Here is a 22,234-nt window from a genome sequence, read left to right as displayed (position 1 = left end):
CTGTATTACAAAATCTTATGTTTAGCAGAGACTCTCATGTTTGTACACATCTGAGTTAAAGGATCCTTCAGATAAAGGGCAGATTTTAAACAAATGTTGATAGTCACATGAACTGGCTGCACATTGAAATGAAAATTGTAGTTAAGATTTTGGTGCTTGGAGGGCATAAAGTAAGATAGCAGATTTGGAGGTAGAGTAAGATGGTGGCTGAGTAAGAAACTTCAATCACCTCCCCACAGAGACACCAGTTTGGACAGCTATTCACACATCAAATCACTTTCACGGAAGGTAAGGAGGCCAGATGAGAAACTCTAGTATGTGGTTTTAGTGTAAGGAGAAAAAAATACATAAAAAGAGCCAGGGAGGAAAGACTTGCCACATCACCCTTTCCCCTGCTCCAAGTAGCCCAGTATGGGTAGAGATGTCTCCCATACAGGGAAGGAGATAGAATTAAGTCCAGACCTTAGACTTGAAACAGAGGATCAGTTCTGTCACAGTGAAACCTGGAGTCTGACAAGGTCCCAGGGCCTCTGCCGCTAGCCCAATACCTGTACACTGAGCCTTTGCACTCTCCTTAGGCAGTCACTTTCATCAATCCCTTATTGTCCCTGCCTTGACCCAATCTCTGGCAAACAGGAGAGCAAGATTCCAGCCACTTGGGAGTAGGGTGGGAAAATGAATTTAGGACTTGTGTTTAAGCCCAGAGCCAGAACTCTTGCAGTGAGATCCAACACCAGATAAATCCCAAAGTATCAGCAGACCAGTGCTCACAGACAGGGAGACCTGTATCTCAGTGGAATGGTCAGCTTATATCACGCCAAGTATTGTGCAAACCTGATATGTAATCTGGGATTGTGCAGGGTCTTGTGACTCTGACACTCAGGCACGAACCACCTTCATGTCAGCCTGGGAAACTAAGGGACTGCCTTTACCTCCTCTCTCCCAACCTTGGGCAGAGAGCAAGGAGTAAGATTTCAACCACAGAGGAGTGAGGCAGGAAGGCGAGTGCAGAGCTTTCCTTTGGAATTTTTGCCAGTCCTACTTTGGTGAGTCCTGACACCAGATAAACACCAGAGATGTTTATCCTGAGCCAGTACTCACAGAGTCTCTAGATTTTCTGTAGCATCAGATGGAGACCTGCACTCTGGCAGGATAGATGAGTATTTCAGCTTGCATCACCTCCAGCTTCTTGTGGGCTTGTTGTATATCCATAAGAAAGTGCAGGATCCTCCAGCTTTCAGATTTTGGTGCAGCTCAGCTTAATGCAATGCTGGTGAGGGGTGGGGCGAGTAAGTGAACTGTGGACAGACAATAAGGATTAGATTCCAACCACTGGGGAATAGTCACACCAAAGTAAGCTCTGGGCTGTGTCTTGGATCTGGTAAAGTCAGCACTAAGGAAGATATTAATATTCCCTTCCCCAGACCAGTGCCTGTGGGTGGAACCTGTGGACCTGACCTGGATCCAGTTAATTGAACATACATCTTAGTTGGCATCACCTGTCACTGTTGAATGGACTGGAGTGGCAAGAGTACCTCAGCAGCAGACAGCATATAGCAAAGTGGTCCTTGTCCTACCCCTTACTGTGCTGGCCTGGGCTTTTCTGGGTTCAGGATTTGATCTACCATTATGGCATAGGTGGCCCATGGACTGTTGACTCAGTTCCTTCTGCAACCCAAGGCAGCATAATATGGAGAGTAATTGCTTGGAGAAGGAAAAGTAGGTGGGTTCCAAGACATTGGATGGAGGTTTGTGTTACTGTGCTCCTCTCCAGCAGTGCAGGCCAGTGCTCCCATAACCCTAGCTGGACTGAAAGCCAGCACTCACATAGCCCTGGACATTGGCCACTGCCAAGGCCCATGCCTCTCTGATGAGATTGAGGTTAGTGTCTCATTCCCCCACTGTCACTTCAATAATTGCTATGGAAAGAGGTATATGCAGACTACATGATAGCATCCAACTAGAAATAAAGTCCAAATAACCAACAAATTGATACCAGAAGACACATCTCCAGGAAACAAACTTTTATGATGAAAATCTTATTAAAAGTTATAGGGGTTGCTATTGTGAGTAAGGAGGTTAAGCCATAGCCTTCAATGCTGGCAATCCCACATGGGCCCCTGTTCCAATACTAGCTATTCTGCTTCTGGTCCAGCTCCCTGCTAATGTGTCCGAGAAATCAGCAGAAGATGGCCTGACTGCTTGGGCCCCTGCTACCCATGTGGGAGACCCATTTGGAGTTTCTAGCTTCTGGCTTTGGCCTGGACCAGCCCTAGTCATTGCAGTCATTTAGAGAGTGAACCATCAGATGGAAGATCTCTCTCCCTGTCCCTTTGTAACTCTTCCAAATAAATCTTTAAAAAATGATAGAAACAGCTAATCTGCCAGCTACACAATTATCAATGTGGGAAAACAGGAAGTATGAAATAGTAAGGCCATATGCAACCACCAAAGGAACTCAATAAGCTTTAGTAACAGATTCCAAAGAAAAGGGATTGATGAAATGCCTGGTAAAGAATTCAAGGGACTGGTGCTGTAGTAGCAGGATTCCAGGGGGCACCAGGTTAGTCCTGGATACTCTGCTTCTGACCCAGCTCCCTGCTAATGTGCCTGAGAAAGCAGTGGAGGATGGCGCAAGTACTTGGGCCCCTACTCCCATGTAGGAGATCTGGCTGCCTTTGGACCAGCCCACCTCTGGACAGGGCGGCCATTTGGGGAGTGAACCAGCAGATGGAAGATCTCTCTCTGTCTCTCGGTCTCTTTCTCTGTAACTCTGTCTTTCAAATAAAAAAAAAACTTTTAAAAATACAAAAGAGTGATATTTTTCCTTCTTTATATATTTCTAGGAAATTTTTATTTAATAAATATACATTTCCAAAGTACAACTTTTGGATTATAGTGGTTTTTCCCCCCATAACCACCCTCCCAACCACAAACCATCCCATCTCCTACTGCCTCTTCCATCCCATTCTTCATTGATTCATTTTTTTTCTTTTCTTTCTTTCTTTTTTTTTTTTTTGACATGCAGAGTGGACAGTGAGAGAGAGAGACAGAGAGAAAGGTCTTCCTTTGCTGTTGGTTCACCCTCCAATGGCCGCCACGGCCGGCGCGCTGCGGCCAGCGCACCGTGCTGATCCGATGGCAGGAGCCAGGTGCTTTTCCTGGTCTCCCATGGGGTGCAGTGCACAAGTACTTGGGCCATCCTCCACTGCACTCCCTGGCCACAGCAGAGAGCTGGCCTGGAAGAGGGGCAACTGGGACAGAATCCGGCGCCCCGACTGGGACTAGAACCCGGTGTGCCGGCGCTGCAAAGCGGAGGATTAGCCTATTGAGCCAGGGCGCCGGCCCATTGATTCATTTTTAATTATCTTCATATACAGAAGATCAACTTAATATATACTAAGTAAAGATTTCAACAGATTGCACCCACACAGACGCACAAAGTATAAAGTATTGGTTGAGTACTAGTTTTACTGTTAATTCACATAGTAAAACACATTAAGGACAGAGAGCCTACATGGGGAGTGACTCCTGTTGTTGATTTAACAATTGACACTCTTATTTATGATGTCAGTAATCACCGGAGGCTCTTGTTTTGAGCTGCCAAGGCTATGGAAGCCTCTTGAGATCACAAACTCTGACCTTATTTAGACAAGGCCTTAAAGTGGAAGTTCTCTCCTCCCTTCAGAGAAAGGTACCTCCTTCTTTGATGGCTCATTATTTCCATTGGGATCTCACAGAGATCTTTCATGTAGGTCATTTTTTTTTTTTTTTTTTGCCAGAGTGTCTTGGCTTTCCATGCCTGGGAAACTCTCATGGGCTTCTTAGCCAGATTCAAATGCCTTAAGGGCTGATTCTGAGGCCAGAGTGCTGTTTAGGGCATTTGCCATTCCTTGAGTCTGCTGTGTATCCCGCTTCCCATGTTGAGTTGTTCTCTCCTTTTTAATTATATCAATTATTATTAGCAGATACTGGTGAAAAGAGTGATTTTTAAGGCTTCTAAAGACTCAAAAGAAAATACAGATAGTTGAATCTAATTGGGAAAATAATGCATGATACAAATGATAAAGCAAGTAAAAAGGAAGATATTTGAAATAGAATCAAACATAAATCTTTAAAATAAAGAAGTCAATAAGTTAAAGTAAAAATACAGTTGAAAGCCTCAACAATAGACTAGATCAATCAGAAGAAAGACTATCTAAACTTGAAGATGGGTCTTTTGAAATATCCTAGTAGACGAAAAAAATATTTAAAAAGAAAAGAATAATGACAGCTTCCCAGACTATTCGGCCACCATTAAGTGAACAAATATTTGAATTATGAGGATTCCTGAGGGTGAAGAGAAGAAGCCTAGAAAATCAACTATGTGAAATAATAGCGGAAAACACTCCAATATTGAGAAATATTTGAGCATCCAAGTATAGGAGACCCATAGGACCCCAAATAGATATGACCAGAAAAGATCTTCACCATGACACATTGTAGTAAAACTCTGAAAAGAACACATAAAAGATGTCTAAAATCTGTGAGAGCAAATAAGTCACATTTAAGGGGGCCCCCACTAGAGTATTAGCAGATTTCTCAACAAAAACTTATATGCTAGAAAGGAATGGAATAATACATTGCAGTTACTGAAATAAAAACTCTGAACCAAGAATACAAACACAGCAAAGCTATCTCTCGCAAATGAAGGAGAAGTGCTTTCCAAGACAAGCAAAAACTGAGGGGATTTATCACAATCAGATCAACCTTACAAAAGATGCTTAAGGGAATCCTACATACAGAAATAAAAGATAAGTACCCTCATGAAAACATGTCAAAGTATAAAACCAAGTACAGAAAAAAGCAAGAATATTCAAAATAAATAGAAGACAGTTTTTTTTTTTAAATGATAGGACTAGGTCATTACTTATCAGTAATAACCTTGAATATAAATACTAAATCCCCCAATGAAAAGATACAGACTGGCTGAATGGATAAACCAAAAACCAATGACTTGCTGCCTACAAGAAATTCATTTCACCAGTCAAAACACTCAAAGAGTGAAAGTGAAGGATGGGAAAATTGTTCTTTACAAAAGGAAACCAGAAGTGAGCAAGTGTAGCTATGCTTATAATGGACTAAATATGTCTTAAGACAATTACGAAAAGACAAATAAGTTCTCTATATCATGATCAATTGATGAATTCAACAAGGTGATATATTGATTATAAACATATTTGCACCTAATAATGGTGCATTCAATTTATAAAGCCAAAACTATTTGACCTGTTGAGAGAGATAAGATCAAATACAGTAATAGTGTGTGTGTGGGGGGGGACTTTAGTACCCTACTTTCATCAATGGACAGATTATCCAGACAAAATCTCAACAAGGAAACATCAGAGTTAAACTAAACTATAGACCAAATGGACTCAACAGACATTTATATAACATTTCCTTTAAAAGCTGAAGAATAAGCTTACTTTTTCATCAGCATATGGAACATTCTTTAGGATAGACCATATATTAGACAAAAAAGCAAGTATGAACAAATCGAAAAAAATCAAAATTATATCATGTAGCTTTCTGACCACAATGAAATAGAACTAGAAGTCATCAACAAAAGAAAGTCTAGACTTTATATGTATATCTGGAGACTGAACTACATGCTTCCAAAGAAGAGTGTGTTATTGAAAAAGTCAAAAAGGAAATTTAAAAATTCCTTTAAATGAGTGAAAATGGAAATATATAAAAACTTATGAAATATAGAAAAATCTGTAGTAAGTTTATAGCAATAAATGCCTACATAAAAATAGGTATCAGATAAAGAAATAGTGCATCTCAAGAACCTAGAAAACCAAGGATATACCAAACCAAAAATTAATAGAAAGAAAAAATAGGTAAATGAAACTAGAAAAGTTCAAAAGACCAATAAAGAGTTGGTTTTTTTGGAAAGAGAAGAACAATCAACTTTCGATAAGAAGATAAAAGAGCATTCGTGTGAATAAAATCAGATAATGGAAATATTGCAACTGAAAACACAGAAATAAAATGATCATTAGGGACTATTATGAACAAGAATATGCCAACAAATAAGAAAACCTAGAAGAAATGGACAAATTTCTGGATACATATAACTTACAAATGTTAATCCATGAACACTCAACAGACCCATAACAAATTAAATCAATAATAGTGTTCCAGCAAAGGAAAGCCCAGGAGCAAATGGCTCTGCTGCTTAATTCTACCAAATATTGAGGTATAATTAACACCAATTCTGCTCAATCCAGTCCCAAAAATTTAAATAAAAAAATCCCTTCCAAATGAATTCTACAAGGCCATCATTATCTTGATACTAAGATCAGACAAGGACAGAACAACAGGAAGAAAGCTATTGGCGTGTTGCCCGGATGAAGAAATTAAAAAATTCTCAACAAATTACTTGCAAATTAACCCAACAATACATAAAAAAGATCATTCATCGTGGTTAAGTGAGGATTTATCCCAGGGATGCAGGGATGGTTTGGTAAGAACAAATCAGTGAATGTAATATCTTCATATGAACATCTCAACACAGGCAGAAAAAGCATTTAATAAAAGTAAACATATATTTATGATAAAAGTCTCAAGTGAGTTAAGTATCTCAACATAATTAAAGCTGTATATGAAAAATCCACAGTCAACATCATAATGAATGGCCAAACCCTGGAAGCCTGTCCTCTGAGATCTGGAACCAGACATGGCTGTTAATTCTGCTTTTATTCAATGTTTTACTGGAAATTTTAGCCAGAACTATTGTCTAGTGGAAAAAAAAGGCACACAAATTGAAAAGGAGGAAGTTGAATTATCCCAATTACAGATGACATGGTTCTGTATATAGAAAATCCTAAATATTCCAGCAAGAGAGCATTAGAAGTGATAATTTCAGTAAAGTTACAGGATACAAAATCAACACATAGAAATCAGCATTATTTTTTAGACATTATATAGACATTTTAAGGGTACTATCATTCCCAATAGCCACAAAAATAAAATACCTGGGAAGAAATTTAGCCATGGATGTGAAACAAATTTAAAGAAGAAATTGCATAACACTGAAATTGAAGAAGACATACACATACAATAGAGACACCTCTCATGTTCAATGATTGGTAGTAGGTATTATTAAAATGTACATACTACTCAAAGCAATTTACATATTCAACACAATCCCTATCAAAATACTGATGATATTCCACATAGAACTAGGAAAAAATCCTAATATTAATTTGGAAGCCAAAGACCGTGAATTTACAAAGCAATTTAAAACCAAAAGAATGAAACTGGGGGCATCACAACACGAGATCTCAACATATGCTGCGGAGCTATTGTAACTAAGCAGCATGATATTGGCATAAAAACAGACACATTGACTAATGGAACTGAACAGAGATTCCAAGAATTAGTCTATTCATCTGAAGTCTACCGATCTTCAAAAAAGCTGCCAGAAACTTACACTGGAGAAAGTACAATATGTTCAATAAATGGTTCTGGGAAAATCTATATTCTGAAAATTAAAGCTAGACCCCCTATGTCTCTCCCTATACAAAAATCAACTCAAAATTGATCCAAGACCTACAATGTAAGAACTGAAACTATGAAAATTCTATAAGAAAACATACGTTGAATGCTTCAAGACATCACTATAAGCGATGACTTTTGGATAAAACAAAAGCTTATAAAAAGCAAAACTAGACAAACGGGATATATAAAATTAGGAAACTTTTGCATAGTATAGGAAACAGTTAACAGAGCTTAGAGACAACCAACAGAATGGGAGAAAATATTCATAAGTCATGAATCTTATAAAGGATTAGCACCCAGAATATAAAAGGAACTAAAAAAACTTGGTAATAAAAGAAGACTAAACAATCCATTTAAGACATGAGGAAAGGGTCTGGATCTATCTATCTATCTATCTATTTCTCATAAGAGGAGATAGAAATGGCAAAAAAATATGAAAAAAGTCTTAATACCAGTAGCCTTCAGGGAAATGCAAATTAAGTCACTCTAGATAAAATGGTTGTTATCAAAAAGGGAAAATAAGCAAATACTGGTGAGGATGTGGAGGAAAGAGAAGTTTCATACTCTGTTGGTGGGAATGCAGATTAGAATAGCCATTATGGAGAATGGTATGGAAATTCATCAACAGACTAAAAATAGATCTACCATAGGACCCAGCTTTTCTACTTCAGAATATAATTTGAAGGAAATAAAATCAGCATATGGGAGAGGTACTGTTACTCCCATGTTCATTGCAGTTACTGTCACAATAGCTATGAATGGCATTGATGAAGATGTTCATCACTGGATGACTGGCTAAAGAAAAGTGTGGCATATGTATGTACACTGGAATCTTATTCAGCCATAAGAAGGAATGAAATTCTGACATTCACAGCAAGATAGTTGAGACTGGAGAGTATCAGGCTATATGGAATAAGCCAGACATAGAAAGACAAATGACACATGTTCTCTCTTATTTGGAAGTTAAAAAAATCATCTTAAATAGTGACTACTAGAGGTTGAGAGGGGTAGCAGAGCAGGAATAGAGGGAGATTGGGTACCACTTGCTAACCCATTTAGATACAAGTGACACATTCAATAGCACCATAGCACAGTGGAGGTGACTGTAGTTCACAATACCATGTTACATATGATAAAAGGATTGGAAAGGAAGAGCTGGTAGGCTCCAAATACAAATAAAAGTTTATAAATGGAAAGGCTAGTTGTCTGGTTTGATTGTTTTATGCTGTGTATATGTGTTGACATATTGCACAGTACTCCATAAAATAAAAAGTATCTCATATTAATCACAAAATTGACAAAGTAGAATAATTGAAGGAAAAAAGAAAATAGGAGTTTTCCTTGAATAAAACTTCAGTATGATTTTTCCCTGATGTTCTATGATCGTGTTCCTTTATACTTTTTTTTTTTTTTTGACAGGCAGAGTGGACAGTGAGAGAGACAGAGACAGAGAGAAAGGTCTTCCTTTTGCCGTTGGTTCACCCTCCAATGGCCGCCGTGGCCGGCACGCTGCGGCCGGCGCACCACGCTGACCCGACGATGGCAGGAGCCAGGTACTTATCCTGGTCTCCCATGCAGGTGCAGGGCCCAAGCACTTGGGCCATCCTCCACTGCACTCCCTGGCCACAGCAGAGAGCTGGCCTGGAAGAGGGGCAACCGGGACAGAATCCGGGCGCCCCGACTGGGACTAGAACCTGGTGTGCCAGCCCCGCAAGGCGGAGGATTAGCCTATTGAGCCGCGGCACCGGCCCCTTTACACTTCTAATTAAGGTATCAGTGTTGGGAGATCAAGTCAGAACTGCTTCAAAGCTCTTCATTGGTGGGGGGTGGGATCATAGGTCTTGGTTATTAATTAACAGCACAGGAGTATGCTTGTCCTTAGGTCTGTAATGGGAATCTCAGCTTGAACCCTTAGCACCTTTACTATGGAAAGAATCCCTGAGATATCAGATGATGCTTTTTCAATTTTCAAAAGCATTTATGTGCACCAAGTAGACTGTTTTGTTTTTCTGGAAATGACTGTGAGTCACTGTTAGTAACCTTTATTTTGGAATCACTTAAAATTATTTTTAATACACATGAAGATTTCTAAACTCCCACCACACACAAATATTATTCAGTGAAACTCTGAGGGACTCAAGTGTCACCATTTTCTCCAAGGACTGTAGGTGGTCTGAATGACACACTTGACCCAGAATTTTTTTTCTTTCAGGAAAAGTCCATCGACATGAACAGACAAATCATCCTCACCCCTTGTTGCAGCCACATGAGATGGAATGAACGATATCTCCAGAATATTGATCCAGAGGGAGGTTGGCCACTGAAAATACCCTTGTTTTTTCAGCATCAGAGGTAAGAAGCAGAAGCCAACGTTTTGGTAGTAATTCTCAACAACCCCTACATAACTACTACTGTAAGTTATTCTCCCTGGGCAGTTGGAAAAGGAATATAACTTTTGGAAAACTATTTACTTCCTTTTGTAATTTTACTCCCAGATCTCATGGATGTTTCTCTCTCAGGTAATGTTAGGCATGACAGGTAAGGTTTACAGATGTAATTGCTCATAAGGACAGTGTTGATGCCCACAGCAGATTCAGCATCTAGGGAGAAAGGGGCTCTGGATACAGCAGCCATTACTGTCTGCCTTCAGTGTGTTGTGGAATCAGTTGCATGTGCATCACTCATTGTCTTTGCTGAAACACTCATGCTAGTAGCTTGGATTTATTCTTCACTGCTTTGACAAACTGTCATGGATGGTGTGGCAATTTTCAGGATGTCGAGTGGAAATGGCCTGAGAGTTGGAGTGACATGTGGAATTTAGTCAGCAGGGGGATTTCATACTGCTTCCACAAAGTGGTTTGTTTACCAGGAAGCTTTCTTGTGTGTATCTTGCTTGTTTATTCCATTCTGAGCTATTCCTTTTTCTAATGTTACAATGTACATCAGTCTCTTATTTCCTAGGCATGTTCCCCTACTAAATCTTGAGCTGCTATTTACTTCAGTTACATGGCTACCTCATTGGACAAAAGTGAGGTCTGCTCAGTTCTGGCCTCTAGAACTGGTCTGGGCGGAGGCCATATCCTTGGTAATAAAAGAAGACTAAACAATCCATTTAAGACATGAGGAAAGGGTCTGGATCTATCTATCTATCTATCTATTTCTCATAAGAGGAGATAGAAATGGCAAAAAAATATGAAAAAAGTCTTAATACCAGTAGCCTTCAGGGAAATGCAAATTAAGTCACTCTAGATAAAATGGTTGTTATCAAAAAGGGAAAATAAGCAAATACTGGTGAGGATGTGGAGGAAAGAGAAGTTTCATACTCTGTTGGTGGGAATGCAGATTAGAATAGCCATTATGGAGAATGGTATGGAAATTCATCAACAGACTAAAAATAGATCTACCATAGGACCCAGCTTTTCTACTTCAGAATATAATTTGAAGGAAATAAAATCAGCATATGGGAGAGGTACTGTTACTCCCATGTTCATTGCAGTTACTGTCACAATAGCTATGAATGGCATTGATGAAGATGTTCATCACTGGATGACTGGCTAAAGAAAAGTGTGGCATATGTATGTACACTGGAATCTTATTCAGCCATAAGAAGGAATGAAATTCTGACATTCACAGCAAGATAGTTGAGACTGGAGAGTATCAGGCTATATGGAATAAGCCAGACATAGAAAGACAAATGACACATGTTCTCTCTTATTTGGAAGTTAAAAAAATCATCTTAAATAGTGACTACTTGACCTCACTCCACAGCCACGACATTGGGTCAAGCCAGCCAGACACATGCCCAGAGTTTGAAGCTCCTCTTAGCACATCAGGACCTGGTGAAAGACCAGGCTATAGGGATAAGATCTTGTAAGGTGAAGTTGCTTGGTGGGGCTGTCAGATGAGAGCTTCAGAGTGCGAGAGAGTTAACTACCCAACAGGCAATGATGGGAAAACAAGTCAGGAGGGAGCCAGGCAAATATATTCTCTTCTGCACTTTGTATTGACTGTTTCAAGGCACACTTTCTTTTTTTCTTTTTTTTTTTAAAGATTTATATATATATATTTATTTATTTGAATGGCAGAGTTAAAGGTAGGCAGAGGCAGAGAGAAAGAGAGAGATCTTCCATAAAGTGGTTCACTCCACAGATGGCTCCAATGGCCAGAGCTGGGCCTATCCAAAGCCAGGAGCCAGGAACCAGGAGCCAGGATCCAGGAGCCAGGAACTTCTCCTGGGTCTCCCACGTGGGTGCAGGGGCCCAAGGACTTGGACCATCTTCAACTGCTTTCCCAGGCCACAGCAGAGAGCTGGATCGGAAGTAGAGCAGCCGGGTCTCGAACTGGTGCCTGTATGGCACCACTATGCCACAGCGCTGGCCTCCACAGTTTTTTTTAAATATGAAACTTTTATTTAATAAATATAAATTTTGAAAGTACAACTTTTGGATTATAGTGGTTCTTTCTACCATAACCACCCTCCCACCCACAAACCATCCTATCTCCTATTCCCTTTCCCATCCCATTCTTCATTAAGATTCATTTTTAATTATCTTTATATACAGATCAACTCTATACTAAGTAAAGATTTCAACAGTTTGCACTCACATAGACACACAAAGAATAAAGTACTGTTTGAAGACAAAGGGATCACATAAATAAAACCAGTGCCTGCTAATAATAATAGATAGAATTAAAAAGGTGAGAACAATCCAACATGGGAAGCAGATACACAGCAGACTCATAGAATGGCAAATGCCCTAAACATCACTCTGGCCTCAGAATCAGCCCTTAAGGCATTTGGGTCTGTCTTTTAAAGCCAATGAGAGTTTCCCAGGCATGGAAAGCCAAGATACTGTGGCAAAAAATGACCTGAATGAAAGATCTCTGTGAGTAAGATCCCGGTGGAAAGAACGGGCCATCAAAGAAGGAGGTACCTTTCTCTGAAGGGAGGAGAGAACTTCCACTTTGACTATGGCCCTGTCTAAATAAGATCAGAGTTGGTGAACTCAAGAGGCTTCCATAGCCTTGGCAGCTCATGACGAGAGCCTCGGGTGATTACTGACGCCATAAACAAGAGTGTCAATTGTTAAATCAACAACAGGAGTCACTGTGCACTTTCTCCCCAAGTAGGACCTCTGTCCTTAATGGTGAAACTAGTCCCCACAGTTTCTTTTTGTGTCTTGTCGAGAGAAGACCCATACCCAGGTCTGTTGGGTTTGCTGAGCTGTCTTGCTTCACTGCTTGTGAAGAGTTGAGAGTCATCTACAGCATCACTTCACGGTGATTCGCACCTTTGCTTTCTTCACTTCCCTTTTCTTCATTCCTCATTCTCTTGTTGTGCACCTCTCCAGGGATGCATCCGCACTTCATTCCTTGCTGAAGGCTCCGCTTTCTAGAGAATGAGGCTAAGCTTTGTGGCAACTTTAACAGCTGAAGTCTTTGGAGTTGATTAAATGCATTTCACAGTATGGGGTGTGCTTCCTGATTTATAGCCTATATTAAGCCAAGGTAAAGCTTTTGAACGTCTGTGTTTGCTGTTGAATTGACCAAAAAGGGCTAAATGTAATATGCATATAAAAATAGAAGTACATAATTGTAAGATATGTAATTCACTTCCAATAGTGAAGTATATTTACTGAAATAGTTAATTTCTTGAGTTTGCTTAGTCGTAATGAAGGAGCAGTATTCTCTGATGGCAAGCATAATTTGGTGTTTTAAAACATTTTTGTCTTGATAATTATCCATTTTAATATAAACATTAGTTAACTGAAATAAACATTATCAAAACCACTTCATTTTAAATGATACACTGATATGCTTTAAAATAGGTTAATTATAGTGACTGGCCATGTATGGTAATCAACTTTTTATATTCTATTTTTATTTAGTTGAGTATAGCCTCTTGTTATTAAATGGCTCTATATCCTTCACCTTTGCCTAATAATTAAAAGCAAGTGAAATTAATCCTCAGTAGGAAAAAAAAGATTCTCCTTTTTGAATTATTTTTAAAGGTTTGTTTATTTGAAAGATGGAGTGACAGAGAGAGGAAGACAGAGAGACAGAAGGACAGAGAGAGAGAGAGAGAGAGAGAGAGATCTTCCATCTGCTAGTTCACTGCACAGTAGCTGCAACAGCTGGAGCTGGGCCAGGCTGAAGCCAGGACTTAGAACTTCATCTGGTCTTCTTCATGGGTGGCAGGGGCCCAAGTACTTTGGGCCATCTTCTGTTTCTTTCCCAGGCACATCAGCAGAAGTGGAGCAGCCTGCACCTTGACCTGGCACTTCGATGTGGGGTGCTGGCCTTGCAGGTGGCGGCTTACCCTGCTGTCTGACAATGCTGGCTCCCCTTGAACTATTTTTTATTTAAAAAAATTAACAGAGAAATAAAAATTGTGATTTTTATAGGGCATTATGTAATTTTTTTTACATGTGTAACTTCTGTAATATTCAATCAGGGTAAATATATTTATCCTTTCAAATATTTAACATTTCTTTATAGTGAAAGTATCCAAACTCCATTATTCTTGGTTTTTAAAAGAGAGAGGGGCCAGTGCAGTGGCATAGTGGGTAAGGCTGCTGTTTGCAATGCCAGCATCCCATATGGGCACCAGTTCTTTTCCTGGCTGCTCCATTTCCGATCCAGGTCTCTGCTATGCCCTGGTAAAGCAGTAGAAGATGGTCCAAGTTCCTTGGGCCTCTGCACCTGCATGGGAGACCTGGAGGAAGCTCCTGGCTCCTGGCTTCAGATCAGTCCAGCTCTGGCTGTTGCAAACATTTGGAGAGTGAATCAGTGAATGGAAGATTTTTCTGTCTCTATCTATGTCTCTGTCTCTTTTTCTTCCTCTCTCTCCTTCTCTCCCTTTCTCTCTACCTCTGTCTCTCTGTAACTCTGACTTTCAAATAAATAAATAAATCTTAATAAAATAAAATAAAATAAAATAGAAAAATATATGGTACACTATCTGTAGTCACCCTACTGTGTAATAGAAGTCCAGAACTTCTTCTACCTTTCTAATTACAACCTAGTACACCCATCAATCAACCTACACCCATCAGTCAACCTTTCCCCATTTCTTCTTCCATACTTCCCTCCCCAGCCTCTGGTAACCACCATTATATTTTGAACTTTAATGAGATCACCTATTTTTAGACTCCACATGTGAGTATGATCATGTGCTATTTATTCTGTGCTTGAATTTTTTTAAATTTTTCACGATAATCTCCACTTCCATTCATATTGTTGTCAATGGCACGATTCCATCTTTATATGTTTGAATAATATTCATACACACTCAGACACATACACACACATACAAAATACATTTTCTTTCCTCTCCTTGGTAGATGGCTTCTTAGATTGTTTCCTTTTCTTGGCTATTGTGAATAGTGTGGCAATAAATACATTAGTGCAGATGTTTCTTTGACAGTTGGATTTTATTTCCCTTGGATATATACCTAGAGGTGGGATTGTTGGATCATTTGGTAGTTACATTTTCATTTTTTGAGGACCCTCTATATTGTTGTATGGAGGAACCTCTATAGCTCTTGTGAAGCTGACTTTGTGTGTGTGTATGTGTGTGTACGGCTGTTCATGTTGTTGTCTCTGCAGTGAGGTGGTTGGTCACTGGAGCCTCTTACTCAGCTACCATTTTGGTTCCAGGCACGATACACTCAAGCCTTTTATTCCTTTTATTCCTTTTTTAAATTTTTAAATTTTTATTTATTTTTTATTTTTTTAACAGGCAGAGCGGACAGTGAGAGAGAGAGACAGAGAGAAAGGTCTTCCTTTTGCCATTGGTTCACCCTCCAATGGCCACCACAGCTGGCGCATCGCGCTGATCCGAAGCCAGGAGCCAGGTGCTTCTCCTGGTCTCCCATGCAGGGGCAGGGCCCAAGCACTTGGGCCATCCTCCACTGCACTCCCTGGCCACAGCAGAGAGCTGGCCTGGAAGAGGGGCAACCGGGACAGAATCTGGTGCCCCGACCGGGACTAGAACCTGGTGTGCCGGTGCCGCAGCCTTTTATTTCTATGTCAAGGTTTCATTTCCTTTTTTTCTTTTTTTTAAGATTTTTTATTTATTTATTTGAGAGGTAGAGTTACAGAGCGTGAGAGGAAGAGACAGAGAGAAAGGTCTTCCCTCTGCTGGTTTACTCCTCAAATGGCTGCAACGGCTGCAGCTGTGCCGATCTGAAGCCAGTAGCCAGGAGCTTCTTCCCATTCTCCCACGTGGAAGCAGGGGTCCAAGCACTTGGGCTGTCTTCCACTGCTTTCCCAGGCCATAGCAGAGAGCTGGATTGGAAGAGAAGCAGCTGGGACTAGAACCAGTGCCCATATGGGATGCTGGTGCTGCAGGTGGAGGATTAACCCACAGTGCCATGGTGCCGGCCCCAAAGTTTCATTTTTTTTTTTTTTTGACAGATAGAGTTAGATAGTGAGAGAGAGAGAGGGAAAGGTCTTCCTTCCATTGGTTCACCTCCCAAATGGCTGTTACAGCCAGCGCTGCGCCAATCAGAAACCAGGAGCCAGGTGCTTCCTCCTGGTCTCCCATGCAGGTGCAGGGCCCAAGCACTTGGGCCATCCTCCACTGCCCTCCCGGGCCACAGCAGAGAGCTGGACTGGAAGAGGAGCAACCAGGACTAGAACCCGGTGCCCATATGGGATGCTGGCGCCGCAAGGCGGAGGATTAACCAAGTGAGCCATGGCGCCGGCTCCCCAAGGTTTCATTTCTAAGAAATGATTTTTTTTAAAATTTATTTTTTTATTTTTAGTTTTTTGACAGGCAGAGTGGACAGTGAGAGAGACAGAGACAGAGACAGAGAGAAAGGTCTTCCTTTTCCTTTGGTTCACCCCACAATGGCCACTGCAGCTGGCGTGCTGTGGCCGGCGCACCACGCTGATCCGAGGCCAGGAGCCAGGTTCTTCTCCTGGTCTCCCATGGGGTGCAGGGCCCAAGCACTTTGGCCATCCTCCACTGCACTCCCTGGCCATAGCAGAGAGCTGGCCTGGAAGAGGAGCAACCGGGACAGAATCCAGCGCCCCGACTGGGACTAGAACCCGGTGTGCCGGCGCCGCAGGCAGAGGATTAGCCTATTGAGCTGCGGTGCAGGCCCTAAGAAATGATTCTTGTAATTCTTGTGCTGTCCATTTTAGAGCTCCTAGCACTGTAGAAAGTTACAGACATTGAGTGTAGTGCTTTCTTCTGATTGAAATCTCACACTGTCTTCTCCTTTTGTACCAGAAATAAGGCCATTGAGCAAAGAAGTTATAAACCTAATTTTCTCCTTAAGTAAAACTTTGAATGTTTTAGAGTTGCAACTGATGGACCTAACAAAATGCAGTGCTGGATTTTACAATAACTTTCTCTGTGGGAACTCTGGAACCTAAGAAATTGAATGATCTTTCACCTCAAAGAAAGTAATTCTGCATACGGTCGATGGCTGGGGAAAGAAGTAATTCTGTGTTATAACATTCACACTGAACCTGATACTTACAAACTACTACTTCCTTTCTCTTTCTCTTTAACTGGTACAAGTATTCACCATTTTTATGTGAATTATATTTCCATCTCCACTGAAAATCAATGAAGATGTGTATTGATCAATTATATAGGTTCAGCTTGATTGCTCTATTTATTAATCACTCTAATAATAGTGTTCCTAGAGAAAGCAGTAAATTCATTTTCATTATTTTTCAGTCTTGAAACTGAAAAGAGCCAATATAAATATTAGTGACATAATTTGACAGTCAGGGTTCCCACATTTCAACTTTCAAAGTATCATAGACAACAAGAGCAGAGCTTGTCTGGCCTTCCATGCACTGAATACAGACGCACACATCCTCACACATAATGCGTCTGTAAGGAAACATGTCACCTGTTGTTTGTAGAGATGTTCTCATAGGGGAAGTCTAGTTGCAGGTGCTAAACTAATTGGATCCCCAGGGCTTCCCTAAATCCCCATTCTGTGTACTGATAGCTACATTCTCACCCACTTCCTGAAAGTTGAAAACTTGGGCTAGGTTTTCGCTTGCTTTGGTTTTAAATCTTATTATGCAGAATAATGAAGTTGGTTTTTATCTGTCAATAAATAAGTCTTTTTATGTGATTACTTTTCCCTTAAAAAGTTCATTTTGTTATTTCACTAGATTGATATATCTTGTGTGACTTTAACTTTTCCCATTAAATATTTGTCAACAGTTTACCCGTTTTCCCATTTATAAGTGGTCATTCACCTCATAGGTAGCTGTTTCTATTTAAAAACACAGTTCATGTAACTGGAACACACAGAATTGAAATGGAAACTATTGCATCTTTTTAAATTTTCATGTTTTATATTTCATAAAATTAACTCATTTCTGAAGTATAGTTGGAGAAAATATTATATAAAAATTGGACTTCTATGCTTTTAGGATAGTTTTCTTAAATACAAACAGAAGAATGATGTGAAATATACACTATCCAAAGAAAGACACAGTATATGAGAAAAAGATTATTCCTGTTATTATGGTTAATGCTAAAGAAAACTTTAATAAAGAATATGTTTACCTTCTTTAAAATAGAATGAACCCCTGGCACTACCTCTATTGCAAGAGAAGAGGAAAAGAAATTGCATTATTATAGTTCCTTCCAGGGCAGAGCAGATTATTCTCTGTTGTATTTAAGCAAGTATCTTTGGAATCCTGGGTGGTGGTGCATTCTTTGCTTAGATGATCCCCCAAGCTGCCATACTCTAGTATAAACTCTTTGGAAAATACTTGTACAAACCATCCTGGGGCTGACTACACCTGAAGTCACCAAGAGAAAAATGGAACCAACTATATATATATATATTTTTTAACTTTTATTTAATGAATATAAATTTCCAAACGGCTTATGGATTACAATGGCTTCCCCCCCATAACGTCCCTCCCACCCGCAACCCTCCCCTTTCCCATTCCCTCTCCCCTTCCATTCACATGAGGATTCATTTTCAATTCTCTTTATATACAGAAGATCAGTTTAGCATACATTAAGTAAAGATTTCAACAGTTTGCTAACTATATTTTGATATACAAATGTATATCTTAATTCACAGGATATGAGTCATTTAGAAAAACCTAAAAAATATGAAAAGTAGGTTATTTACTTAGCAACTATAATTGAAATGTCCTAAAGTGGCATTAGAGTTGCACCATTAGTTCATTTGTTTGTTCTAATATTTGTGTGGTTTTATAAAAGTGCAAGACTAGCAAATTTGGTGAAACATAACATGTTATCAGTAGAGTGTCCAATATGTGACATTTATTAATTGCCTACAATTACTGAAATTATATTTGAATTTGAGTAATTCGATGTGCTTAATTGAAATACTTCTTGGCAAAAATACCTGTCATGTGTGGTATCATTTTTGCCAGTTAAATGGAATCTTCCATGACTGCTTTGCAAATCAATTTTATAATAAATAATTAAGTAGCTCTAATTGTTTTGGTTTCCTGCTAATGTATTAATAGACTTTAAATCAAGATATCTACTGAAATAGACTTACTGTGCCTGACTTAAAAAAAAAAAGGTTCTGATGGCAAATACTTAGTGGTTGAACATTTTGCTTAAATTCTGGTAACAGAATTCTCTTTTCATTCCTTTTTATACATTTTCAGCTATTTAATAATGGGAATAATATTGAGTAGAATGATCCAAATTTAATTAGAAATTCACATTCTGATATTTTATTTTTGTTTTTTAAAGATTTATTTATTTGGAAGACAGAGTTACAGGGGCGGGGGGGGGGGTGTCTTCCATTTGCTGTTTCACTCCCCAAATGGCCACAATGGCCGGAGTTGAGCTGAGCTTAAGCCAGGAGCCAGGAGCTTCTTTGGGGTCTCCCACATGGGTGCAGGGGCCCAAGTGCTTGGGCCATCTTCCACTCTTTCCCAGGGACATTGGCAGGGAGCTGTATTGGAAGTGGGGCAGCTGGGACTTGAACCGGTGCTCATATTTGATGCTGGAACTATAGGCCGGGGCTTTAACCTGCTGTGCCACGGTGCAGGCCCCACATTCTGATATTTTCAAAACATCTTCCCCTCTAGTTATCATTTCCATTATTTTAAATATGTATTTAAGGCATAGTAGCCAGAAAAGAATATGTGGACCCTATGTAAGTGATATGGTTCCATCTTCCTATGCAACTTGACCTTCAACCATCCAGGTAGCTGAAATAACTTTATTTTGGGGGGAAAAGTCAGGCTTCCATAATAAAAATTTATTCTTATATAAATTTATAGCATTTGAGTAGTTAAAGAGACTCATCTGTCGCCTAGGAAGAGGCCATGAGCAGTGACCTGTTAAGCAGGGTGACTAGACCGCCGAGATGAGTGGTTACTGACTTTACTCAATGTGTGCAGAGATGTCGATTTCTTCCAGATGCTCTGCCACATTCACTTCAAACTGGACCTGAACATCATTGTGGATTTTGATATCCTTGTCAGACACAAAAGTGATGGCCCACCTTTGGTGCCACTGAGGTACTCATGGGCCACCTGGTGAAGATAGGTGTCCAGGTCCTGGAGCATGTTGTGGTTGAAGACAATGTTGATTCACTCAGTGTCTGTCCCATGGTTAGACAGATTGGTGGCCACCAAGATCCACTGCTAGTAGTCCTTGAACTAGTGAGATTGGGGCTGTTTCTGGCCCATGTGCTGGTGGATGGCAATGGCCCAGAAGTTTTTTGGGGCCAGGATCATAGGCATGGCTGTACCAATTTGATGGAGATACCATCTGGCTAAACTCTAACATGCCCAGTGGATCAAAGAGCTATGATTCTTCTCACTGTCCTTGAGCTTGACTTAGTACTGCTGCAGTCCATGCCACATGAGCTTGGTCTTATCCTCCAGAAACAACTCCATTGGGTCCTGACTAAACTTCCTGTGGACAGGCTAGATCTCCTTGCTCAGGCTAGCACTGAACATCATGCATGGCTGTTTCTGGGACATCAGATGGAAGATCTGCTGCTTGTACCCTCACATGTCCAGTCGCTCCTCGCTTGTTATACTCATCAGTGCAAACTGCTTCACACTCTTTAGGCTGAGGCTCCTGTTCTGCACAGGGCCAGGTTGCAACCTGGCATCCCCACCACATTACGGTGTTAGACCCCAGAGTGAGGATGCCAACACGTCGAGAGGCACACCCCAAAGACTCAGACTCCAGACCAGCTGATGCAAAAGCAAGAGGATTTATTCAGCGTCTGCGCAGACGGGCCTCCTGAACTCAGGAGTCCAGAGAGCGCCCCCAGTACAAAGCCACACAGTTTATATACCCGCAGCAACCAATCAAAAGCACTATAGAGTCCATGCACACAGCAGTGCAATCCGCGAGCTGATCATGTGAAGGGCATGTGTCTTCTATCCAATCAGCTACGGGATCACATGGGAGGCATGTACCTCGTCGCCATTTTGTTGTTTACTTCTTTAGTAGTTCCTTTCCCTGCCAGTGCCATCTTGTTCACCCTGGCGGGGTGGGAGGTAGGTGACGTCTCGCTCCCTTTGTTCCCCTTGTGGGAGAGTGGCGTCCCGCATTCCACACCGTTATTTGAGTATTAGGAGGCATACAAACTGGGTTAGGTCGTAGCACAGCCAGGCACAAGTGTCACAGCTAGCTAAGCATAGGGTCCCTTATTTTTATAGCTATACCTAATTTTAGCTTTGGGGGAAGAAGTTTAGGGCTGTAATTTTAAACTTTAATTTTTTATTTGGGGCAAAGGTAACTTCTTGTTTTAATAGTGTTAGCTTAAGTCACTCCATCTTGGTTTGATTTTTAAGGTTCTTCAACGGGGACAGTCCTATTCAATGCTTCCTCATCATTCTTGATGAGAAGCCATAGAAGAACCCGGGCACCATGACACAGGGCATGTACTTAAAGTGCTTGTGTTCCTTGTCGATGTGGAAGGCCAGTTTCCTGGTGTGGCATATGGCTAAACCATCTCCTCTCTGTTGATGGGCTTGATCTACTATAGGGCCACTGGCATGAAGACTGCCATTTTGCCCATCCCAGGCTTGGTCTGGCACAGGACATCCATGCCCAGGATGGCTTGGGGAATGCACTGTGCAGAGGTGGCACCAAGCTACAGTCCTCTATGGCCCTCAAGGGCTCTGGCTTCAGCAGAATGTCTAGGAGACCTGGGATCCCTTGATGTCCTTTCAGCAGGAAGCTGCAGTGCTCTTTGGGGGATCCTGTGGCTTGTCATCTTCCTTGTAATCCAAAGACTCGTTTTCCACATCCTGCTTTGCCATTGTGCTGCTTCCTCATTTGCCTCCCTGTGCTCTGAAGAGACCCACCCAGGGGAAGAAGTATTGATATTTGCTTTTTCGGTCCTATGCCTTGTTTGTTGATTCTGCAGGACACTCTTCCAAACATTCGGATAGTAATGGTCTAATACAAATATACAGTGAGTATTACGATTGTCCAAGACATTTAATTAAAAATCTAACAGCAGAATACGTGCCATCCTTTGAGCCACAAGATGTAAATATATGTTATCAAACTTTAATGACATAATACAGTATAAGAATGAATATATAAATCAGGAAAAATGAAAAGAAATTTCTGGGGAAAAAGCTTAAAGTGTGTCCAATATCAATATGGTAAAAGTGACATTTCCAATTATTTGGCAAGACAAATACTATTTAATAATAATATCTATCAGTTGATTAATAATTT

General features: G+C 40.5%; 1 protein-coding gene and 1 pseudogene across 23 annotated transcripts in view; one reads left to right on the top strand and one right to left on the bottom strand.

The window, feature by feature from the left end:
- LOC100346703 (endogenous retrovirus group K member 19 Pol protein) overlaps window positions 1–22,234 on the top strand; it is a 313,823-nt gene that overhangs the window by 260,710 nt on the left and 30,879 nt on the right. For 21 of the 23 annotated variants that reach the window (XR_011387357.1, XR_011387355.1, XM_070071120.1 and 18 more), the window contains one exon: window positions 9,758–9,897. Coding sequence is in view for 5 of the 23 variants with exons in the window: in XM_070071132.1 (XP_069927233.1) it covers window positions 9,758–9,897 (140 nt within the window). In the remaining 18 variants the exon portion in view is untranslated. Of the gene's footprint in view, window positions 1–2,904; window positions 9,099–9,757; window positions 9,898–22,234 lie in introns of those variants that run through there. The other 2 variants (XM_070071129.1, XM_070071134.1) reach the window with 2 other exon arrangements.
- Window positions 19,898–21,807, bottom strand: LOC127491540 (ATP-dependent RNA helicase DDX39A pseudogene; annotated as a pseudogene).

This window comes from Oryctolagus cuniculus, chromosome 3, assembly GCF_964237555.1.
Source record: "Oryctolagus cuniculus chromosome 3, mOryCun1.1, whole genome shotgun sequence".
Lineage (NCBI taxonomy): Eukaryota > Metazoa > Chordata > Mammalia > Lagomorpha > Leporidae > Oryctolagus > Oryctolagus cuniculus.
This window is presented reverse-complemented; position numbering and strand designations above follow the sequence as displayed.